The 23,404-nt window shown below is 43.7% G+C and overlaps 1 protein-coding gene and 1 pseudogene across 1 annotated transcript in view; one reads left to right on the top strand and one right to left on the bottom strand.

Annotated features, from left to right (window-relative positions):
* Positions 1 to 5,167: 5,167 nt before the first annotated feature.
* LOC147888964 (tubby-like F-box protein 3) lies at positions 5,168 to 5,839 on the bottom strand (annotated as a pseudogene).
* A 4,844-nt stretch (positions 5,840 to 10,683) lies between these two features.
* Positions 10,684 to 23,404, top strand: part of EDA7 (embryo sac development arrest 7) — an 89,961-nt gene continuing 77,240 nt past the window's right edge. The window contains exons 1-3 of the mRNA XM_087392592.1: positions 10,684 to 11,014; positions 11,090 to 11,188; positions 11,287 to 11,378. Coding sequence (XP_087248718.1) covers positions 10,888 to 11,014; positions 11,090 to 11,188; positions 11,287 to 11,378 — 318 coding nt within the window. The 5' untranslated portion in view covers positions 10,684 to 10,887. The remainder of the gene's footprint in view (positions 11,015 to 11,089; positions 11,189 to 11,286; positions 11,379 to 23,404) is intronic.

Here is a 23,404-nt window from a genome sequence, read left to right as displayed (position 1 = left end):
GAGAGGAGGTTTTGTTAAGTACCAAAGTGATAGAACTTTCGAATGGGGAGAGATAAGGAGGGACATAAATCAATAAAGCTTAAAATGGGGGAGGCAAAGAAACAAGGTGACAAAAGATAGGTGGGAGGTAGAGAGCGATTAGTGAGACAGAGATAAGAGAGAGGGACGGCTTACAATGTGCGAGTTATAGGAGTGACTTAGGGCTAGTGCACGTGGTGCCCAAAATGCGACATTGGTAATGGTTTTTGGAGCATTGCACATATTTTGAGACAATGTTGGAGTGCAACTGGTGTGGAATTCAGCACCTCAATTATGGAGGGTGCCATTTCCAACAATAGTGCACCATTTTCTTAGCATCCAATAGCAAGCTAGCAGTTGGCATTGGCCCTAAGTTGTAGAGACTTGAATGCTTAGCAACTATTAGAGACTCACATGGGTGACCCAATCAAATGGTCCAACTCTTACATTCAAAGCTCCTTGCAAATACTTACACCTCCATTGAAACCAAGCTAGAGCTGCATTAAATGCTTGAAACTAGTTGAGAATTCAAAGCACGCCAACAAAATGATCTTTTGGCACCGATTATGCATTGTCTGATCATGTGCACTAGCTCTTATAGACACATGATGCGGCAGCTAAGGAGCAGTGTACACAAAACGTGATTAACACAACTCAGCAAGACAACAAGACAATGGGATTAGTGGAGGCAATTGTTGTGGTATTTCTTGACTAGACAATGACCACTATGCAAGGGAGGTTGGACTTGGGCTAGTGTAGGGGGAGATTAGAGAGCATTGCCACATAGTGGATTTTGATTTTCTTAATAAAAGAAAATCAAAATCTCAATGAATGAAAGAGGAATTGAGGGGCCCTAGACCTTTTGTATTCTCTTGTTGTGCCTTCTATGATGTCATGTCTACAACAACTTCCATGTGGCATGTCTACACAAGCTAAGGATCATTGCTCTAATACCATTTGTTAGAACCATAAATGCAAGGTGCTCATGTGTGGATAATGATGCAAATTTTGAGGACTTTGTCAATTTTTATTTCATACCTTGTACTTCTTCTTGAATGTAACATTTGGTAGCTTGTTATCATGTTAATTTATGAATATTGATGTGGTTAGGATTCATCTATTGGACTAAATTCATGTTGTTGCAATTGAGCTATAGCAATTACCATTGTTGATTTTGGTGATGAAACTCAACCGTTTAAGATTATCTTTGCATCTCTAGAGCATTGTGCTAATGGCTACTACTAGATACTTATGCATGGTCTAGTGATCTCCAAAGGACAATCAAGGCACGCCTCTTATGGATCATGATAGAATGACTCAAAGTAAATCTTTCCCACTTAGCGCATGCTGCATTGTGATGCTTAACTTTGTAAGCATAGATTAGTGTCACAAGCAAATGGCATTCAAATACTAGCATATCCTCAAGCCCTTCCACATAGTGCATCAAATTTTTTAAAGAAAAGAATTTTTGTACATTCTCCTTTTGGCATTAGCCCTCCAAATGGGGTAGAAGGTGTGCCCACATGAGTGTATTTTACTAGACTCCTACATGCTCAATCCACGCCACAATCCATATGCATGCAAATGCTCACACAACATGCCATGAATGATGTGAGAGGGTATGGCCTTTCATGCCTCATGGGGATATCCCAGTATTCTCCCGCATCCTATGACTCTTTTCTACTAGCCATCAATTAATGCAATACCCATGCAAATACTTATCTTAAATTGGCCAATTTACAATGTTACAACCATAGGGAAATCACCACATTCCCTAGAATGATCCCCTAGGGTCTAATACAAAAAACATGTCATGACACTAAGGCTTGTCGTAATAATGTATGGCACTTTTTCGGCCATTTGAGCACTTTTTGGCACTTCTCAAGCAAATTTTTTGGACCTTCAACACTTTTTAACAATCATACGCACTTTTTGAGCACCTTCAAGCTTGTGAATCTATGAAGTGAAAGTACTCAAATAGAGTATGACTTTGTTATCTATGCAAAGTTACAATCTATGTACTAAAATAAGTATGACTCTATTACACTCAAATAAATAGATATTGTACATCACCACTTCTTAGAATATTAGAATGAACTATCCTTTATGGGTGTAAAGCTCTAGATGAACAAACATAGCAATCTGTCTATGAATGTGTAAAGCCTTTTCTATCAATATGTTTTGCCTATGTGCAAGCCACACACGCACACACATATGGAGAGAGAGAGAGAGGGAGAGGGAGAGAGAGACAAAAGTGGGCCTCAAAAATTCAAGCACTAGCATTACAGCTATTGGTACCATGTGGGTGCCTTAGTCTTTAGAATCAAGGGTCCAACTTTACTATCAATCCTTGTAGCAAAGTCAAAGATTGACATTGCCAAAACTTGAGGGGATTCCAAGAGATTGAAAAAAGGTATGGAAGAAAAAGAGTCATCGAGTAGCTAGGAAGCTCCATAGGCATTGAAGCACTCCGACAAAATTGGCACAGGGATGGAACAGAAGACATAGTGCAATTGCCTTGAGACTCTTCACATTCAATTTCTATGCAACACCAGCTACATTGTAAGTATTTATTGGCACTTTTGGAGATATTGAAGCTTATGCATCTACTTGCTTGGCTGGTTGATACCACAATAGAACCATTATGGGGAGTCATATATTGTGAAATTTGCCCTCAAAAAGTTGGACCTTCAAACAAAAAAAAAGCACAAATTGTTCTCTAGCATGTTGCACAGCATGACTCTTGGCAATTTGCCCGAGAAGCCAATGACCTTTATTTCCCAACACCATATGTTACAAATTGTGGACCTGTCATGCGCATCCAAAGAGATGATGTACTATGTGTTGGCAACTCATCCAAATTTGTGAGCTACTAGATGGAATTTACTATTCTCCACCAACAAGCCATTGAGAAAGCTCGCTCTTCATGGTACCTATAGTTCCTATTGAGAGCGATTCAGAAATTGTCCCTCGCTTCTACAAAAAGACATACAACTACCCAAAAAGCTTACCGAGTAAGAGGCCACGATATAGCAAATAGGTTGAGCTCACCTAAATAAAATTCAAACAAAAAGCCCTTAGCGCATGTGAGGAAATAGGATGGCAATTGGACAAAGTGCTCCCATCCATATTCAAATATATTCTTATCCTATTCCCATCCCACCATGTGCTAATAATCAAAAGAACTCATGATGGTTAGAATCATTTCATGTGTTTAGGACGTGAGGACAAGGATACATGTCATCATTCCATGCTTTCCAATCCATAAAGAAAGATATCCCTTCTAGTTCCAATGTCTCAAGGCCATGGTCTAGGATAGGAATAATGATGACAAATAGATTCCTCTTGTAAATCCATACTAGTCACATCCATGTCTTAAGGCCTTGTTATTAATAATGGATGCGACTAGCATGGGATTAGTAGAGGAATATATTTGTAATTACTACTCCCATCCTAAACCTCATAGTCCTAGACCAAAATGCTCTAGGATTGGTTTGGGAATAGCCACTTTTTCTCCCATCTTGGACCATGGCCTCAGGACCCTTGGAATCATGATGGAATCCTATTTTTTGGGTAAAAGCAACATGGAATGATGGCACGTGTCCTTGACTCCACATCCTATAACATATGAAATGATGCCATGTGTCATTCCCACCCAACCCATCCCTAGGTCTATAGGCACATAGCAATATGGAGTGAAAATAAATTCTAGCTTGATGTTGAACTACATGTCTACTTTGCAAACCTTTGATTTATAATAATCCACCATTGCCTAGCATTAATATGGAGAACAAAAAAAAAGCACAAATTGTTCTCCAGCATGCTGCACAGCACGACTCTTGGCAATTTGCTCGAGAAGCTAGTGACCTTTATTTCCCAACACCATATGTTATAGATTGTGGACATGTCATGTGCATCCAAAGAGATGATGTACTATGTGCTTGCAACTCATCCAAATTTGTGAGCTGCTAAGTGGAATTTTCTATTCTCCACCAACAAGCCTTTGAGAAGGCGTATAGTTCCTATTTAGAGCGATTTGGAAATTGTCCCTCGCTTCTACAAAAAGACATGTAACTTCCCAAAGAGCTTACCAAGTAAGAGGCCACGATATAGCAAATAGGTTGAGCTCACCTAAATAAAATTCAAACAAAAAGCCCGTGCTCTTTTAGATGTTTCTTTGTTCCATGACATATGCCCCTTAGCACATGAGAGGAAATAGGATGGCAATTGGACAAAGTGCTCCCATCCATATTCAAATATATTCTTATCCTATTCCCATCCCACCATGTGCTAATAATCAAAAGAACTCACGATGGTTAGAATCATTTCATGTGTTTAGGAAGTGAGGACAAGGACACATGTCGTCATTCCATGCTTTCCAATCCATAAAGAAAGATCTCCCTTCTAGTTCCAATGTCTCAAGGCCATGGTCTAGGATAGGAATAATGATGACAAATAGATTCCTCTTGTAAATCCATACTAGTCACATCCATGTCTTGAGGCCTTGTTACTAATAATGGATGCGACTAGCATGGGATTAGTAGAGGAATATATTTGTAATTATTACTCCCATCCTAGCCTAATAGTCCTAGACCAAAATGCTCTAGGGTTGGTTTGGGATGGGAATAGCCACTTTTTCTCCCATCTTGGACCATGGCCTCAAACCCTTGGAATCATAATGGAATCTTATTTTTTGGGTAAAAGCAATATGGAATGATGGCACGTGTCCTTGACTCCACATCCTATAACATATGAAATGATGCCATGTGTCATTCCCACCCAACCCATCCCTGGGTCTATAGGCAGGTAGCTATATGGAGTGAAAATAAATTCTAGCTTGATGTTGAACCACATGTCTACTTTAATATCCTTTGATTTATAATAATCCACTATTGCCTAGCATTAATATGGAGAGAGATAAAGCTCTAGATAAACAAACATATAGCAATCTGTCTATGAATGTGTAAAGACTTTTCTATCAATATGTTTTGCCTATGTGCAAGCCACACACGCACGCAGACACATATGGAGAGAGAGAGAGAGAGAGAGAGAGAGAGAGAGAGAGAGAGAGAGAGAGAGAGAGAGAGAGAGAGAGAGAGAGAGAGAGAGAGAGAGAGAGAGAGAGAGAGAGAGAGAGAGAGAATGGGCCTCAAAAATTCAAGCACCAGCATTATAGCTATTGGTACCATGTGGGTGCCTTAGTCTTTAGAATCAAGGGTCCAACTTTACTATCGATCCTTGTAGCAAAGTCAAAGATTGACATTGCCAAAACTCGAGGGGATTCCAAGAGGTTGAAAAAAGGTATGGAAAAAAAAGAGTCATCGAGTAGCTAGGAAGCTCCATAGGTGTTGGAACACTCCCACAAAATTAGCACATGGATGGAACGGAAGACATAGTGCAATTGCCTTGAGACTCTTCACATTCAATTTATATGCAACAGGAGCTACATTGTAAGTATCTATTGGCACTTTTGGAGATACTTGCTTGAAGCTTATGCATCTACTTGCTTGGCTAGTTGATACCACAATAGAACCATTATGGGGAGTCACATATTGTGAAATTTGTCCTCAAAAAGTTGGACCTACAAACAAAAAAAAAGCACAAATTGTTCTCTAGCATGCTGCACAGCACGACTCTTGGCAATTTGCTCAAGAAGCTAGTGACCTTTATTTCCCAACACCATATGTTACAGATTGTGGACATGTCATGTGCATCTAAAGAGATGATGTACTATGTGATGGCAACTCATCCAAATTTGTGAGATACTAAGTGAAATTTACTATTCTCCACCAGCAAGCCCTTGAGAAAGCTTGCTCTTCATGGTACCTATAGTTCCTATTGAGAGCAATTTGGAAATTGTCCCTCGCTTCTACAAAAAGACATACAACTTCCCAAAGAGCTTACTGAGTAAGAGGCCACGATATAGCAAATAAGTTGAGCTCACCTAAATAAAATTCAAACAAAAAGCCCGTGCTCTTTTAGATGTTTCTTTGTTCCATGACATATGCCCCTTAGCGCATGTGAGGAAATAGGACGGCAATTGGACAAAGTGCTCCCATCCATATTCAAATATATTCTTATCCTATTCCCATCCCACCATGTGCTAATAATTAAAAGAACTCACGCTGGTTAGAATCATTTCATGTGTTTAGGAAGTGAGGACAAGGACACATGTCGTCATTCCATGCTTTCCAATCCATAAAGAAAGATATCCCTTCTAGTTCCAATGTCTCAAGGCCATGGTCTAGGATAGGAATAATGATGACAAATAGATTCCTCTTGTAAATCCATACTAGTCACATCCATGTCTTAAGGCCTTGTTATTAATAATGGATGCGACTAGCATGGGATTAGTAGAGGAATCTATTTGTAATTATTACTCCCATCCGAAACCTAATAGTCCTAGATCAAAATGCTATAGGATTGGTTGGGGATAGGAATAGCCGCTTTTTCTCCCATCTTGGACCATGGCCTCAAGACCCTTGGAATCATAATGGAATCCTGTTTTTTGGGTAAAAGCAACATGGAATGACGGCACGTGTCCTTGACTCCACATCCTATAACATATCAAATGATGCCATGTGTCATTCCCACCCAACCCATCCCTAGGTCTATAGGCAAGTAACTATATGGAGTGAAAATAAATTCTAGCTTGATGTTGAACCACATGTCTACTTTACAATCCTTTGAATTTATAATAATCCACCATTGCCTAGCATTAATATGGAGAGAGATAAAGCTCTAGATAAACAAACATAGCAATCTGTCTATGAATGTGTAAAGCCTTTTCTATCAATATGTTTTGCCTATGTGCAAGCCACACATGCACACACACACATATGGGGGGAGAGAGAGAGAGAGAGAGAGAGAGAGAGAGAGAGAGAGAGAGAGAGAGAGAGAAGTGGGCCTCGAAAATTCCAGCACTAGCATTACAGCTATTGGTACCATGTGGGTGCCTTAGTCTTTAGAATAAAGGGTCCAATTTTACTATTGATCCTTGTAGCAAAATCAAAGATTGACATTGCCAAAACTCGAGGGGATTCCAAGAGATTGAAAAAAGGTATGGAAGAAAAAGAGTCATGGAGTAGCTAGGAAGCTCCATAGGCATTGGAGTACTCCCACAAAATTGGCACATGGATGGAACGGAGGACATAGTGCAATTGCCTTGAGACTCTTCACATTAAATTTATATGCAACACGAGCTACAATGTAAGTATCTATTGGCACGTTTGGAGATACTTGCTTGAAGCTTATGCATCTACTTGCTTGGCTGGTTGATACCACAATAGAACCATTATGGGGAGTCATATATTGTGAAATTTGTCCTCAAAAAGTTGGACCTACAAACAAAAAGAAAGCACAAATTGTTCTCTAGCATGCTGCATAGCACGACTTTTGGCATTGTGCTCGAGAAGCTAGTGACCATTATTTCCCAACACCATATGTTACAGATTGTGGACATGTCATGGCATCCAAAGAGATGATGTACTATGTGCTGGCAACTCATCCAAATTTGTGAGCTGCTAAGTGGAATTTACTATTCTCCACCAGCAAGCCTTTGAGAAAGCTCGCTCTTCATGGTACCTATAGTTCCTATTGAGAGTAATTTGGAAATTGTCCCTCGCTTCTACAAAAAGACATACAACTACCCAAAGAGCTTACCAAGTAAGAGGCCACGATATAGCAAATAGGTGGAGCTCACCTAAATAAAATTCAAACAAAAAGCCCACGTGCTCTTTTAGATGTTTGTTTGTTCCATGACATATGCCCCTTAGCGCATGTGAGGAAATAGGACGGCAATTGGACAAAGTGCTCCAATCCATATTTAAATATATTCTTATGCTATTCAGATCCCACCATGTGCTAATAATCAAAAGAACTCACGATGGTTAGAATCATTTCATGTGTTTAGGAAGTGAGGACAAGGACACATGTCATCATTCCATGCTTTCCAATCCATAAAGAAAGATATCGCTTCTAGTTCCAATGTCTCAAGGCCATGGTCAAGGATAGGAATAATGATGACAAATAGATTCCTCTTGTAAATCCATACTAGTCACATCCATGTCTTAAGGCCTTGTTATTAATAATGGATGCGACTAGCATGGGATTAGTAGAGGAATATATTTGTAATTATTACTCCCATCCTAAACCTAATAGTCCTAGACCAAAATGCTATAGGATTGGTTTGGGATGGGAATAGCCACTTTTTCTCCCATCTTGGACCATGGCCTCAAGACCCTTGGAATCATAATCGAATCCTGTTTTTTGGGTAAAAGCAACATGGAATGATGGCACGTGTCCTTGACTCCATATCCTATAACATATGAAATGATGCCATGTGTCATTCCCACCCAATCCATCCCTAGGTCTATAAACAGGTAGCTATATGGAGTGAAAATAAATTCTAGCTTGATGTTGAACCACATGTCTACTTTACAATCCTTTGATTTATAATAATGCACCATTGCCTAGCATTAATATGATGGTTCAAATGTGCTCTGCTAGTCAACCTCACCATTCTTGAATTTATTGTACTCAATCTATTCATCCACCCCCTCCTCCTCCTCCTCCTTCATTGCCTTTGGTTCATCCTCCTCATCTCCCTCCTCATAACCAAGGAGTAGCGAATGTGATATCCATTCTTTATGTATTGAATTCATGGGTAGATTAGGTGTGCAGGGGGAGTAGGAGCTAAAGTTGTTCATATAGACAAGACGTTGTTAAGGCATATGGAGAGGCCAAAGCGTAGGTTCAAGCATGTGGAGTATGAGAACCATTGAAACTAAGAGGGGCATCATTGAAGGTTGCTAGAAGAAAGAGTGGAGTATGAAGTAGGCATCCTAAATGCAACCCCTTGATAGTTCAATTGTGTCCCTCCGCAATTATAAAAATAGATGAGTGCTTGGAAAGTTTCGTATAATAAAATATAAGGAAATAGAAGCAAAATCATAGATAGCAAGAAATGTAGTGACTCATATCCATTACAAAAGAAGAACAAAAATCATCCATCCTGACCTGGTGGTCACACACCCATCAAGTCATGGTGGAGTTGCTTGAGTAGCATGAAAAAGTGGATATATGTCAATCGTCTAATCAATCTTTGGTACCAACCGCCTCGTCCTCAAGGTACATGCAAAATCGCCAAGATAACTTACCAAATTGTCAAAGTAGACAGTAGGTGTATGAATGTTAGGGATTGCAAGGTTGATGTTAGAGTTCCATAGAACTTGGTTCAATATCTCATAGGCAAGGCACATCTGAACCAATTGTCTGATCATCCTCTCATGTAGGCCAAAATTAGTGTTCAACAACAAACTTCACATAGCTCTTGGATTCATAAAAAATCACGAGATTAGTTACCTCTTCACAACAGAATTCCATAATGAGGTAAGACATTCGAGGATCGCAGTCTGATATGGCTCCAAAGCTGCATGTAAGTATACACCATGCAGTATGGGGAGAGAACAAAAAATGACACGCAACTGCTAAGGGTGATGAGTTTGTCTGCAACTCTTAGTGTTCACCTCTTCTCACAGAGCTAGCCATTACTTAATGGTGAGCTATTGCTAAGGGTGATAAGTTTGTCTGCTACTCTTAGTGTCCAAAGCTAGCCATTACTCCAATGTCTCCATTCCCACTTCTACACTAGTCAAATTTACACACATTTTACATTCCATTAGTTTTGTTGAACTAGGACACACAAAGAGCTCACTTTTGGTCCATGACTTTGATCTTTCCACCCGCTGCCCACGTCACCATCTGTCCACAGCGAAGCACTCGCATATTCCATGTTAGTTGGAGCCATCACAACCCATTGCATTATTTATGCACTTATGTTGGACTTCACATATGTGGAGCTAAGTTTAAGTTGAAACTGCTCCCTCCACTTCAATTTCACTCTAGTGTCTACTCCACCTCTATCCTTCCACCTCCACCTCCTATTGGTTTTCTTTCTTATTATTGAGTAGATTACCGGAATGAATATATAATGGGCTGAAGGTGCTATGTGCCCAAGGAAGGGCATCTTCCTTGGTCTTATCATTTTTGGAGAGGAAGCATGCCAGCTCTCCTCCCACACAAACATGGGGTTAAATGCTGAATGCAAAGTGCTAAGACCCAAATACAAATTGCTATTTGATTGTCTAATTCAACAACATCCACTCTCATTTGTAATATTCAAAGTCAAGCTCACTTTCTTGCAATTGCAATCTTTGTCATGCAAAGTGCTATGTGCCCAAGGAAAGGTACATTCTTATAATTTTTGGAGAGGAAGCTTGCCAACAAAAACTTGTGGTATGTGCTAGATGTAAAAAGCTATGTGCAGAATGCATAATATTCCAATTATTTAACACAACAACATCTACTCCCATTTTCAATATTCAACCTTAAGCTCACTATTGTAATTTAAAGCTCACTATTGCAAAGTGCTATGTGCTCAATGCAATGCTCTCCTCACACGTTGTGGTCATGTGTTAAATGCATAGTGCTAAGTCACCTCGTGGTTATGTGTGAAATGCAAAATGCTGAATGCTATGTGCTATGTCACCTTGTGGTTATGTGCTGACTGCAAAATGCTTTCCAATTATCTAATACAATATCAAAGCTCACTTTCTTTCTTTTGAAAATTGATTATCAAAGAATACAGTGTGTTAGCACGGACACTTGAATTGGAATGGTCTCACATTAGCTAAAACCCTAACTTTTATCAGATGATCTTCTTCTCTCAAAAACTTGAATTGGAATGGGCCTATCTCTCTCCGAGCTAAAACTCTAAGAGCCCACAGCATTCCCTCTTTCATGAGCAGAGTTTTCATTAAAAGACGACACTGATTGCATTAAAACTGGCCAGAACAGTTTTCAAATAAAATGGTTGCGCAGGGAAGTATGAATGTTACATCCGTCAATGGCGTGAAGGTGTACAGTGTCTCGGGCCAACGGTCCTTCCCCTCCTGGCTTCCCCCGTCTAAGTTGAAAGCTTTGCGAAAGATTGACGGTGCGTTCAGATGCCTTTTTTTACTTACTCATCTCAATGGATTGTGGACGGCTTTTGACTGCCTTGGTCACACAGACTATTCGCGAAGGATCGAACTCATTCAGGACATGGCGTTTGAGACTGCGGCTACAAAAATGAAGACGACTCCAGATGGTGAATACGTCATCGTCTCAGGTGGTTTTAAGTATTTCAAATAGTTTTCTATCAGAAAGAGCTCTCATGGGAGGCAGATCTTTTCCATTTTTATAATGTAACGATTCATGCTTTGGCAGGTCTCTATCCACCTCAAGTGAAGGTTTATGAAGTTAGGGAGTTGTCTTTAAAATTCGAGAGACACTTGGAAGCAGAAATATTAAACTTTCAGGTAAATGATTGTATACCACCCTGAATGCCTCGGCACCCCTAGAATGCAAATCAGCAACACTTAACAATAGTATGACTTGCAAATTCTTCAATGAGAATCCTTGTATCCATCGAAAGCATTATCCAACAGTCTGCACAAGCATCTAATGTATATGTGACTCCCCACACAACCGATTTCTACATAAAAGCAAACAAGTCAGTGCATTTCCTTCACGCATGTGGATTGAGAGGTGTGTTTACGTCCATACAGTGTACAGCCCAAATAGAAATTACAGAACTGGAGGCATTACATCCAAGCATATATCTAGATGAATCCAGGAACATGCCTGAACTCATCCTCTATAAACACAACATAGTGCAGCTTCAATCTTATGATAGTCACTCATAAGGTAAACTCCATCACGCGTGGCAGGGACTAGCTACTATGACATCCCCACTGATGTCATCAGCACCGAAACAGTGGGTATAGACCATAGTATAAACATATGCTCTCACACATACAAATCCACACACCCACACATACTTGAGCATCTGTCAACAGTTCGTAGGTTAAATGATTTCATTGTAGTCTCTCCCAGATGAGCATCTAAATCTAGTTGATAGGGCACTGCACCACTTAAGATAGAAAGAATTATGTCCGAAATTTGAAAGGCAATCATTGCATGCAGAATTGGATGTGTGAGTGGGTTAATTAAGAAAAATGGTTGTTCCACAAGAGGTCGGAACAGAATATTATGTACTATTTGAGGTCTTGTTTCAACCTCTCACTGTAAGCTAATCAGGGTTCCCATGAAATTGGTGAGTAGGACAACCCCACAAGGTCCAAAATACAACTGGTAAACAAATCTACGCTGGTTGATCTAGCCATCTCCAGCACTAGATGTACTGCTTTGAAACCTCACCCCTTTTGCACTACGGTGAGGCAGCATGTCTCTTGAAGGTGTTTTCGGCTGAACTCTTCTAGGTTCTGCTACTTGTCCTCTAATTCCACCCCACTCTTTTCATGTGGACTAATAGGTGCACTTATTATAGCCATAGCTACAGGACAAATAGCGCCTTTCGAGGCAATCAAATGAACACAAAAAGTGCAAAATCGGCGCATTATTTGAAGAAGTTTCTGCTCATATTGCTTTTCAATCATCGAGGTGACTTGCTGCTGTATATCTGCAAGAACCTGTCCAAACCCGACCTGTGCATCACTTCAAAAGCTTGTGGGGCAGTGCAAACCCTAACTTTATGCACGTATCTTAAATCCCTTAAGTTTCAACCCAAGTCATGAGTCCAAGGGGCCAAAGGATACAAAGGTATGGGAAAAATGGCACATCGTAGCTAGAATGACTAGTAGGGCAATACAAAATAATCCTGCTAATCCTACTGTATATCTTGAAGCCATGCCCCGGTACATCTACCGCAATTGCGTAATCTTTATACCATTATTATGGTGTCAACACTGGTTATGAGACTTTTCTACCTAGTGTACAGGGTCCCATAGCTCTTGGTTCTGGCATTACTTTCCACATGCCATTCCCAATAAAAAATTGTTTGGTACAACCTATCCTATTGAGAAGGTCAAGATCGGGAGTCGTTCGGTAACAGGTGCACTTATTATAGCCATAGCCACAGGACAAATAGCACATAGAGCTTCTAGTTGCTCTATCATGACTTTGCCTTTCGAGGCAATCAAGTAATTGTATTCATGAATACTTCTGCAAATGAACACAGAAAGTGCAAAATCGGCGCATTATTTGAAGAAGTTTCTGCTCATATTGCTTTTCAATCATCGAGGTGACTTGCTGCTGTATATCTGCAAGAACCTGTCCAAACCCGACCTTTGCATCACTTCAAAGGCTTGTGGGGCAGTGCAAACCCTAACTTTATGCACGTATCTTAAATCGCTTAAGTTTCAACCCAAGTCATGAGTCCAAGGGGCCAAAGGATACAAAGGTATGGGAAAAATGGCACATCGTAGCTAGAATGACTAGTAGGGCAATACAAAATAATCCTGCTAATCCTATTGTAGGTACATCTACCACAATTGCGTAATCTTTATACCATTATTATGGTGTCAACACTAGTGTACAGGGTCCCATAGCTCTTGGTTCTGGTATGACTTTCCACATGCCATTCCCAATAAAAAATTGTTTGGTACAACCTATCCTATTGAGAAGGTCAATATCGGGAGTCATTCGGTAACAGAGCTCCAGTCAGAATTATTTGCAGTAGAAGCTCCAACAGCAAGTCCAACTGCATGCAAGCTTGCTATCACGTAAAGAGAGGAGGAGGTGGAGGCTCAGAGAAGGAAGGTTCGGAGATAGAAGCAAAGGAGCATGAGCTGTCCAAGACGACCTTGGTGAAGGAGAGGAAGTTACCAAGATGTATTTGAGGACCTTGGATGATTCAAGGGTCACAAACGTATGTGTGACAGTTGACAATGAGAGAGCCTAACAGTTGACAATCCTCCAGTCGTGGAAGTCGATTCCCTAGAGCTTCTGAATCAGGGTCGTCCTTCAGCAAGGTCCTTGCCTTCAGGCTCCCACACCTGTGAGCCTCCTACTTGGGCTCTGATACCATGTTAGAAAATACCCAACAGAGGGTACACGCAGCGGAAGACTTATAGTAATGCCCAGGAGCTCACACAGTGTGCAGTGGGTGTGGAATCACAAACTTCTTTACTTATGTTCGTCACATAGATGTGCAGACTCATCAATAGACAATGAACCAACCAGATAGAGAAACCACAAAAATATATATTTCCGTCCACAAATATGGACACAATACAAAAGAGACAGATCCAGAGTCCCACCAATGGTGTGGTCCTCTGATCTTACCACAAGGTCCTTCTCCTATCAGCTGGCTATCTCTAGACTCGAGTCCGCGTGCTCCACCTGGAGCTTCTGTAGATCACAACACCTTGCTGCCCTGAGAGACAGCCAAGGTTGAGCCCTTGAGAGCTCAGTCTGCAGCACACCTTCTACTCTCCTTCACCTCCAAGATGAGGCCCAAGAAAATGTCTTCTGACTGCTCCTGTCTGCTGCCGGTTCTGCTGAACTGTTGGATGATTGAATGAGGCCCAATGGCCTCTTTATATAGGCCCCAAGGGGGCTGGCAAAATACCGACCAGCCTGCAGCAGACTGGCCAACCAGACTGGCCGACCAGTCTGTGGCTGGTCCAGCCCTATAAGGGCACACAACCCAGGGCTTTTGGCCCAAACTTCCAGGGCCCTTTGGCCCTCCATTCAAGGCAAAGGTCCAGCCTATATAAGGCATGCCTACTGCTTACTGACAGCCACATTTCCTGCTCCACATCTGGGCCTGCACATCCTGCCATATCTGCACCTCTGCTAGGTCCTCTTCCCAGCCACGTGTCTTGCGCCGTACTCCTGTACATCCTGCTGTCCTGACCCGCCTGTACTGCGCCATCATCAGGGTCTGTTGCAGGCCCTTCACCTGCCCACTACCCTCGCCATGCTGATGCATCTGCAGGTTCCAATCCTGTGAGATGCTGCCCATGTGGCAGCCCCCTCTCTTTCTTCTCTCTTGGGCACATCCTCCCTAGGTCTCCCTCCCCCACGCACTCCTCATTTGGGGACTTACAGATGGGGAGGTGACCTTTCCAATGTTAGAAAATACCCAACAGAGGGTACAGGCAGCCGAAGACTTATAGTAATGCCCAAGAGCTCACACAGTGTGCGGTGGGTGTGGAATCACAAACTTCTTTACTTATGTGCGTCACATAGATGTGCAGACTCATCAATAGACAATGAACCAACCAGATAGAGAAACCACCAAAATATATATTTCCGTCCACAAATATGGACACAATACAAAAGAGACAGATCCAGAGTCCCACCAATGGTGTGGTCCTCTGATCTTACCACAAGGTCCTTCTCCTATCAGCTGGCTATCTCTAGACTCGAGTCCGCGTGCTCCACTTGGAGCTTCTGTAGACTTTCCGTCCAGATCACAACACCTTGCTGCCCTGAGAGACAGCCAAGGTTGAGCCCTTGAGAGCTCAGTCTGCAGCACACCTTCTACTCTCCTTCACCTCCAAGATGAGGCCCAAGAAAATGTCTTCTGGCTGCTCCTGTCTGCTGCCGGTTCTGCTGAACTGTTGGATGATTGAATGAGGCCCAATGGCCTCTTTATATAGGCTCCAAGGGGGCTGGCAAAATACCGACCAGCCTGCAGCAGACTGGCCGACCAGACTGGCCGACCAGTCTGTGGCTGGTCCAGCCCTATAAGGGCACACAACCCAGGGCTTTTGGCCCAAACTTCCAGGGCCCTTTGGCCCTCCATTCAAGGCAAAGGTCCAGCCTATATAAGGCATGCCTACTGCCCACTGACAGCCACATTTCCTGCTCCACATCTGGGCCTGCACATCCTGCCATATCTGCGCCTCTGCCAGGTCCTCTTCCCAGCCACGTGTCTTGCGCCGTACTCCTGTACATCCTGCTGTCCTGACCCGACTGTACTGCGCCATCATCAGGGTCTGTTGCAGACCCTTCACCTGCCCACTACCCTCGCCATGCTGACACCATCTGCAGGTTCCAATCTTGTGAGATGCTGCCCATGTGGCAGCCCCCTCTCTTTCTTCTCTCTTGGGCACATCCTGCCCTAGGTCTCCCTCCCCCACGCACTCCTCATTTGGGGGCTTACAGATGGGGAGGTGACCTTTCCAACACCCCCTCTCACCGACACATCTCGGCCCAATGCCAACACGTCGATGACGATGCTCCAGTAACTCCCTGGTTGTAGTCCTCTGGAACCTTTCGGCGTCGAAATCTTTTCCTGGCTTTTCATCCAGTGGCTCCTGCTCCACCAGGTCCGGTTCCTCTTCCGCACACCATCCTGGTACACAGGTCCATCTCTGGTAGCACCTCCTGGCACCACCATCTTCCGTCACATTCCTGCCTTCGAACTCGAGCAACCCAGCCTCCACGATTTTCCAGTTGTCCCCCCCATAATGAGTGAACAACCCGGAGTCTTCCAGGCACCATGCTCTGAGGGTCTGTTTCACCCCGTCCTTCCTTTGGCAAGGTCTGCAACCAATGAATATTTCCAGATAATCTGGACCATGAACTCTCGGTGAGTTCTCAAGCAGGTACTCTTCTGGCTTCAATACTCTTTGTCCATCACCTTCTAGCAATCTGCGTCCAAGATTTGAAGAAGCACCAATACTTCTTCTTCTGCCTTCGAAGAAGGCCAATTCCTTCCAATCTCTTATCACCTGAGACAAATGAAGAGCAGAGTCTCTCCACAGCATGCTATAAAGGCTCAAATGCAGAATATCAAATACATACCAGACTGTTGTACTGCCTAAATGTTCGCTCTGAAAGCAAACCCTCATTGAGGCACCCACCAAGCGCTTGTGTATTCCTGTACTGTCCCTTTTTGAACTCCAGCATCCATCTGACCATGAGACCCCAGGGCCTTCCATGGAATCCACCCTCGTGTCAGTGTCAACAGCCACACACCTGGAAGGTACCAAGCGCTCCATGCTGTCCTTCACCTTCACAAAGGCATCTTACTCCTCGTCGACCCACATTTCTATGTCAGACATCCTTACTGTGATTTCTGTATCAACATATCTGACCTCGGTAACACTCGGTGATGTCACCAGGAACAACTCTTCGATTACCACATTTGCTTTGGCCTTTCCCTCTGAATCTGAGTCAGACTCCTTTTTGTTTTTCAGATCCGTCTTTTTCTTTCTGCAGTCCTTTGCAAAATGTCCGGGCGTATCACAATAGAAACACTTCTTCTTGTGCTTTCTCTTCGAAGTCCCCTCGTCATTAGAGTCGTCTTTCTTGGACTTGCCACCGTTAGGCTTGCCCTTTCCTTTGCCAGAGGAATCCTTCACCAGCATCGCCTTGTCATCTTTATCCTCGTTGTAGAGCTTCTCCCGAGATTCCTCCTGTAGCAGTAATGGACAACTCCTCAAATGTCAGAGGTTTGGTCCTCTGTCTTGCTATCACAGCTATAACAAAGCTCTTGAAACTCCGAGGCAGTCTCCTTAGTACCATCAAGGCCAGATGGCATGAGTCTGTCTTCTGACCAATTGCTGCCAGCTGATCCCTCACCACCTTGACCTTCGTCAAATGGCTATGTACCGTATCTCCTTCTTCCATATCAAGATTGTAGAGTTGATGCTGAAGAAGCACAATCCGGGAGGTAGTTTGTCTCGTACAGATCCTTCAGGGTGGCCCACGCCTCTACTGACGTCTCGGCCAGCTGGATATGCGGAAGAATGGAATCCGCCGTAGTCCTTATGATTATTGCCAGAGCATGGCCATCTCTGTCTTCCCAAGCTTCAAGCTCCTCTCTGTCTACTGCCATGAGTACCTCCCCTTTACTGTCCACCATGTCCTCCGGCTTCGACTCCTCTCCCGTGGTTAGCTTCCACAACTTCCGAGCCACTAAATGACTCCGGACCTTCACTTTCCAGATCGGGTAATTAGTCCCGTCCAGTTTCCCAGACTCTCCAAAGTTAGGGATAGTGAAAGAGAGAAAACTGGGGGAGGAGGAAGGGAAAGCAGGGACTGAAGAGGCTGTAGAGGTCGACATCTTTGCTGTTTATACCACACAGCAAAGTCAACCAAACTCAATTTCAGTAAACCAGAACTTTGAACGCACCTGATTGAACCTGAGTCACCCTCCTTCTCGCAAGGGCACAATCTTCCAGTCGTGGAAGTCGATTCCCTAGAGCTTCTGAATCAGGGTCGTCCTTCAGCAAGGTCCCTGCCTTCAGGCTCCCACACCTGTGAGCCTCCTACTTGGGCTTTGATACCATGTTAGAAAATACCCAACGAAGGGTACACGCAGCGGAAGACTTATAGTAATGCCCTGGAGCTCACACAGTGTGCAGTGGGTGTGGAATCACAAACTTCTTTACTTATGTGCGTCACATAGATGTGCAGACTCATCAATAGACAATGAACCAACCAGATAGAGAAGCCACCAAAATATATATTCCGTCCACAAATATGGACACAATACAAAAGAGACAGATCCAGAGTCCCACCAATGGTGTGGTCCTCTGATCTTACCACAAGGTCCTTCTCCTATCAGCTGGCTATCTCTAGACTCGAGTCCGCGTGCTCCACTTGGAGCTTCTGTAGACTTTCCGTCCAGATCACAACACCTTGCTGCCCTGAGAGACAGCCAAGGTTGAGCCCTTGAGAGCTCAGTCTGCAGCACACCTTCTACTCTCCTTCACCTCCAAGATGAGGCCCAAGAAAATGTCTTCTGGCTGCTCCTGTCTGCTGCCGGTTCTGCTGAACTGTTGGATGATTGAATGAGGCCCAATGGCCTCTTTATATAGGCTCCAAGGGGGCTGGCAAAATACCGACCAGCCTGCAGCAGACTGGCCGACCAGTCTGTGGCTGGTCCAGCCCTATAAGGGCACACAACCCAGGGCTTTTGGCCCAAACTTCCAGGGCCCTTTGGCCCTCCATTCAAGGCAAAGGTCCAGCCTATATAAGGCATGCCTACTGCCCACTGACAGCCACATTTCCTGCTCCACATCTGGGCCTGCACATCCTGCCATATCTGCGCCTCTGCCAGGTCCTCTTCCCAGCCACGTGTCTTGCGCCGTACTCCTGTACATCCTGCTGTCCTGACCCGCCTGTACTGTGCCATCATCAGGGTCTGTTGCAGGCCCTTCACCTGCCCACTACCCTCGCCATGCTGACGCCATCTGCAGGTTCCAATCTTGTGAGATGCTGCCCATGTGGCAGCCCCCTCTCTTTCTTCTCTCTTGGGCACATCCTGCCCTAGGTCTCCCTCCCCCACGCACTCCTCATTTGGGGGCTTACAGATGGGGAGGTGACCTTTCCAACACTTGGATGATTCAAGGGTCACAAACGGAGGTGTGACAGTTGACAGTGAGAGAGCGTGTTGGAATAAGAGATCCATTGTCCCACCTGTAAGCCCCCATATGAGGGGAGCACAGGGGCAGTGTAGGAATCGGGGCATGAGAGTCTGCTTTCTGTGAATCAGGTTCCGATGCCATATGGGCAGATACAGGTTGAAAAAACATCCACAAGGCAGGTATGTGGGCAGCACTATAGGCTGCCACATGGGCTGCTACATAGTCCACTGTTAGATGTTGCAGGAGCTCTGGATTAGGGCAGACCTGTGAGCAGCAGATATGGAACTCCAGTCAGCAGGTACAAGCAGTACAGCAGCAATCACATGCCTTCCTGGGGCATCCATAGGGGAAGTGGATCAGTTGCGGAGATGCAGCCACTTTTTCTGCTGTGTAGGACTGCGCAGGTCCTCCCATAGGCTCTGGAGGAAGCATGGGCTGGTGCAGGGCCAGAAAAGCACAGACAGGTCTGGCTGACAGACTGGCCCGTCAGCCAGTTTAGAAGGGGTTCTTCCCCTAGAAAATGACCATTGTGGCGAATATCATTACTTCAGATTGGAGGCAGCCCTCGCACTCTGAGGAGCATCACTTGGTGCATACCTAAAGCCAGGAGGAGAGCAATGTGTGCAGGAGGGTGCTGTCTAAGGGACTTACACTGCAGATGGCCACTGAAGCTATCTGAGGAGTAAACCTAAGGAGTGCAAGAACAGAAGTAGGAGCAGTACATGTGCTCAACATAAAGCATCCAGGGCAGTGGATTGCTGCAGGTTTTGGGATCTCTGTGGGAGTTCTATGTCAGAAGTGTTTCACTGAATTTTGTGCAATGTACTTAAAGATATTTTGGACTGTTCTATTATTGCCTATCACTCGAGATTTTGTGGTTGTGTGCTCTCTCTTAAAGGTTTGAAGTTGGATAAAGCATTCCCTTCTCTGCTCTTGAGATTCTTCCGTTGCAGATGTCATATCTATTCCTATTTCCGCTGTGGAGAAACTAGCTAGGGGTTTACGTTTCTTCTAACAAATATGCACATTGCAATGCCTATTAAATGATCTAATCATCTCAAAATCCAACATCGGAGACCTTGACACTTATAACAAACCACACTTTTACATTTATATACATTTTTGGACTTAGTGTCCATTGATCCATCCAAGGTCATATTACATGGCAACTAGAACGTAATCTTCAGGCATCAATGCTGTTGATTCTTAAGTCTAGGAATGGTCTCCGTATCTAGAGATGTTCTAATTGTATAAAATACTACTATCAAGAAATGACTAGTAAATCTCGTATCTCTATTTGATATAAAAAAGAATCTCGACAATCCATTAGATGAAATACATCACTCAAACAAATCTAACTCTCTCATCGGCGTGGAGTAAGCCATCTCTATAACATGATCAACCACCACAAATATGGGATCATATCGTCCTTGTGGAAATGTTCTCCCATCTACTTGATGGTATTTCCAATGCTCTCCCGTATTTCCAATGTAAAAGGCCAGGTGGCTTTAACCCATTTTGTCTACTTATTTGACACGAGAACATCGTGTTTTCATAAATATGCTTTTGCATCTTTGGCCAAAAGAAATGATATTTTACAAGCTCGTGTGTCTTCTTGACACCTAGATGTCCTGGAGTTGGGCTATGATGGCACCAATGAATGAACTTTTGCCAAAGCTCATTTGACTAGGTACAACAACCTCGCCATTTCTCTTAAGCATACCATCATCATATGTATGGCCTCTCCTAGATACCAGGTCATCAACAACCATGAGTTTAATCATAGTACCATTATGTCAGTCTCTGGACTTTTTAATTTTAGTCATTAGAGTACTCTTTAATACTGTGAAACTCACAGTATGCATAATGCATGACAACGCATCAGCAACATTATCATCCTTTGCTCTTCGATCCTAAGTTTGTATATAAAATTATTGCATGAGTATTGCACACCTAGCTTGGCGGCCATTCAAATTTGGTTGTTACCAAAAATACTTCAGAGCATCATGATCGGCATCCATATAAAACTCTAAGCCATATTGATAATGCCTGCATGCAGGATGATCCCTCTTTTTATAGTGTTAGGGGTGGGCCAAGTCTCCCGTGTAAGTGGGGTGAGTTTATTCCCATGAGGAATGTAAGGGGCTGGAAAGTGCTTGAATATTAGGTGAACTTGGTGGGCTATGGCGTTGGGAAACTTGCCATTCTGATCTGGAGGATAGTGGGGGGTTTCCTTGAATATTTGTTGAATTGGATGGACACTTTGTCCATCACATATGGATGCCATGTGCCATGAGTGGCCTTGGCACTTGTGCGACCCACAGTTGCTGATGTGGCAGCCCATGCCACATTGTCAAATTGCTAATGTGGCAGTGTCAATTTGCTGACAAGGTAGTCCCATATGGCTTCCCATGCCACATGTCACTTGTGACGTGTCTGTCCATGCCATGTATCATTTACCAATTTCTAGGGTTTTCAGCCTTCTTGAAAGTCTCATATCTTTAGAGCCTCAATTCAGAATTTAATTCTGATTGGCTTTAGTATTCTTGGACTTAAGGCCTATAGGATGAGGGTCTCTGAATGTACTTTCAATTTTTAGTAGTTCTCAACTAAATTTAGTAGGTTTGTTTTTTGTTTTTCTTTACAATCTGGGCATCATTGAAAATTGACCAAAATTTAGCAGTTGCCAAAAAGATAGGTTTTTATCAGATTCTCAGGAACATTTTTCGACTGGTTAAGGTTCTCCATGTAATTTCTAAATATCATTTATCAAATTTTAACAAAATTGGTTTTTGTCTAGAGAAGTGAGGTTGTGCCTCTTTCCTTCTCAAGTCTACTCACACCATTTTGTAAGATTTAGCCACTTCTTCCCTTCGGAAGTGTGTTCCAAAAATACTTCAAAGTATCATAAAATTTGGCTGTTACCAAAAATACTTCGGAGCGTCATGATCGGCATCCATATAAAACTCCAAGCCATATAGATAATGCCTCCATGCAGGAGGATCCCTCTTCGTATAGCCTTAGGGGCGGGCCAAGTATCCCCCAAAAGTGGGGTGAGTTTATCCCCAGGAGGAAGCGGCAAGAAAGTCGTTGAATAGTAGGTGGACTTAGTGGGCTATGGCCTTGGGAAGCTTGCCATTCCTACCCTGGCAGCCTCATTTGAGCTAAGTGTGCAGCTTGTAGGTTTCCTTCACCCCATGAATATAGAAGGTCCTTCTGCTGTGGCTTCCTGCTCCTTGATTGGCTGCTCTCCAAGTGATGCCAAATGGAGGCCCAAAGGCCCCCTTATCTATTAGGGGCTGAGCTCCCCTTTTTAAAAACCGGACCAGGTAGGGCTTCCTGGTCAACTGAATCCCCCCTACCAGCTGACTGGAAGGGGAGGTCTATAAATGCCTGAAGGGGCTCCCATTTGAGGGCTCTTGCTGGCCCACCTGGCCACGTGACATTCAGCCGCTGGCCCAGGCTGTGCCAGCCCTGTTTGTCTGCCCCAAACCAGCCCATAGGCCTTCCAATCTGTTGTACTTATTCCTGCTACTCTTCCGCCTCCTGCCAGGGTCCTTCCGGGCCCTAGAGGTGCTCCTGCTGTACCTGCATGGAACCTTGCTGATGTCAGTGCCTTGTCCACGCAGTCCTTGCTTGCTGGAAACCCTGCACAGATGTGGCGTCTGGAAATGCCTCTCCCAGATCTGCCCTCCATGGAGGCTTTCCTCTGCCAGGTACTTCCTCTCTTTGTGCTGTCCCATGGCAGCCCTTGTGCTGCCCAAGTGGCAGCCCCATGGCCCTTTCTATTATCCTATGGTCCACCCCCCCGATGCACTCCTCATTTGGGGGCTCACAAGTGGGGAGTGACCAACCCTAATCCAACAAAAGTCCCCTCTCAATGACCCCCATTGCGTTGATTTTTCCCGAATTAGATTTGTGATGTTTTTATCTTGGTTATGCCACAATGAAATTGATTTATTATCTGTTAAGTGCTAAATTTCTAATTAGGTGTTGTTGGACTTTTCCACTCCCTAAGACATTTTGAAATGTTGAGTGTGCCATCACACATGCTCATAGGACTGCCTTCTAAGGATGTGAGTTTAGGAATTCAATAATGAGCAGTCACTTCCAGAATGGTCTTATTGTTTAGTGGGATAGCATACTAAGGAACCAAC

This window comes from Dipteris shenzhenensis, chromosome 21 (assembly GCF_047967505.1).
Source record: "Dipteris shenzhenensis isolate YYH24624 ecotype China chromosome 21, Dip_SZ_1.0, whole genome shotgun sequence".
Lineage (NCBI taxonomy): Eukaryota > Viridiplantae > Streptophyta > Polypodiopsida > Gleicheniales > Dipteridaceae > Dipteris > Dipteris shenzhenensis.
The sequence above is the reverse complement of the archived record's forward strand: the minus strand, read 5'-3'. Positions and strand labels throughout refer to the sequence as shown.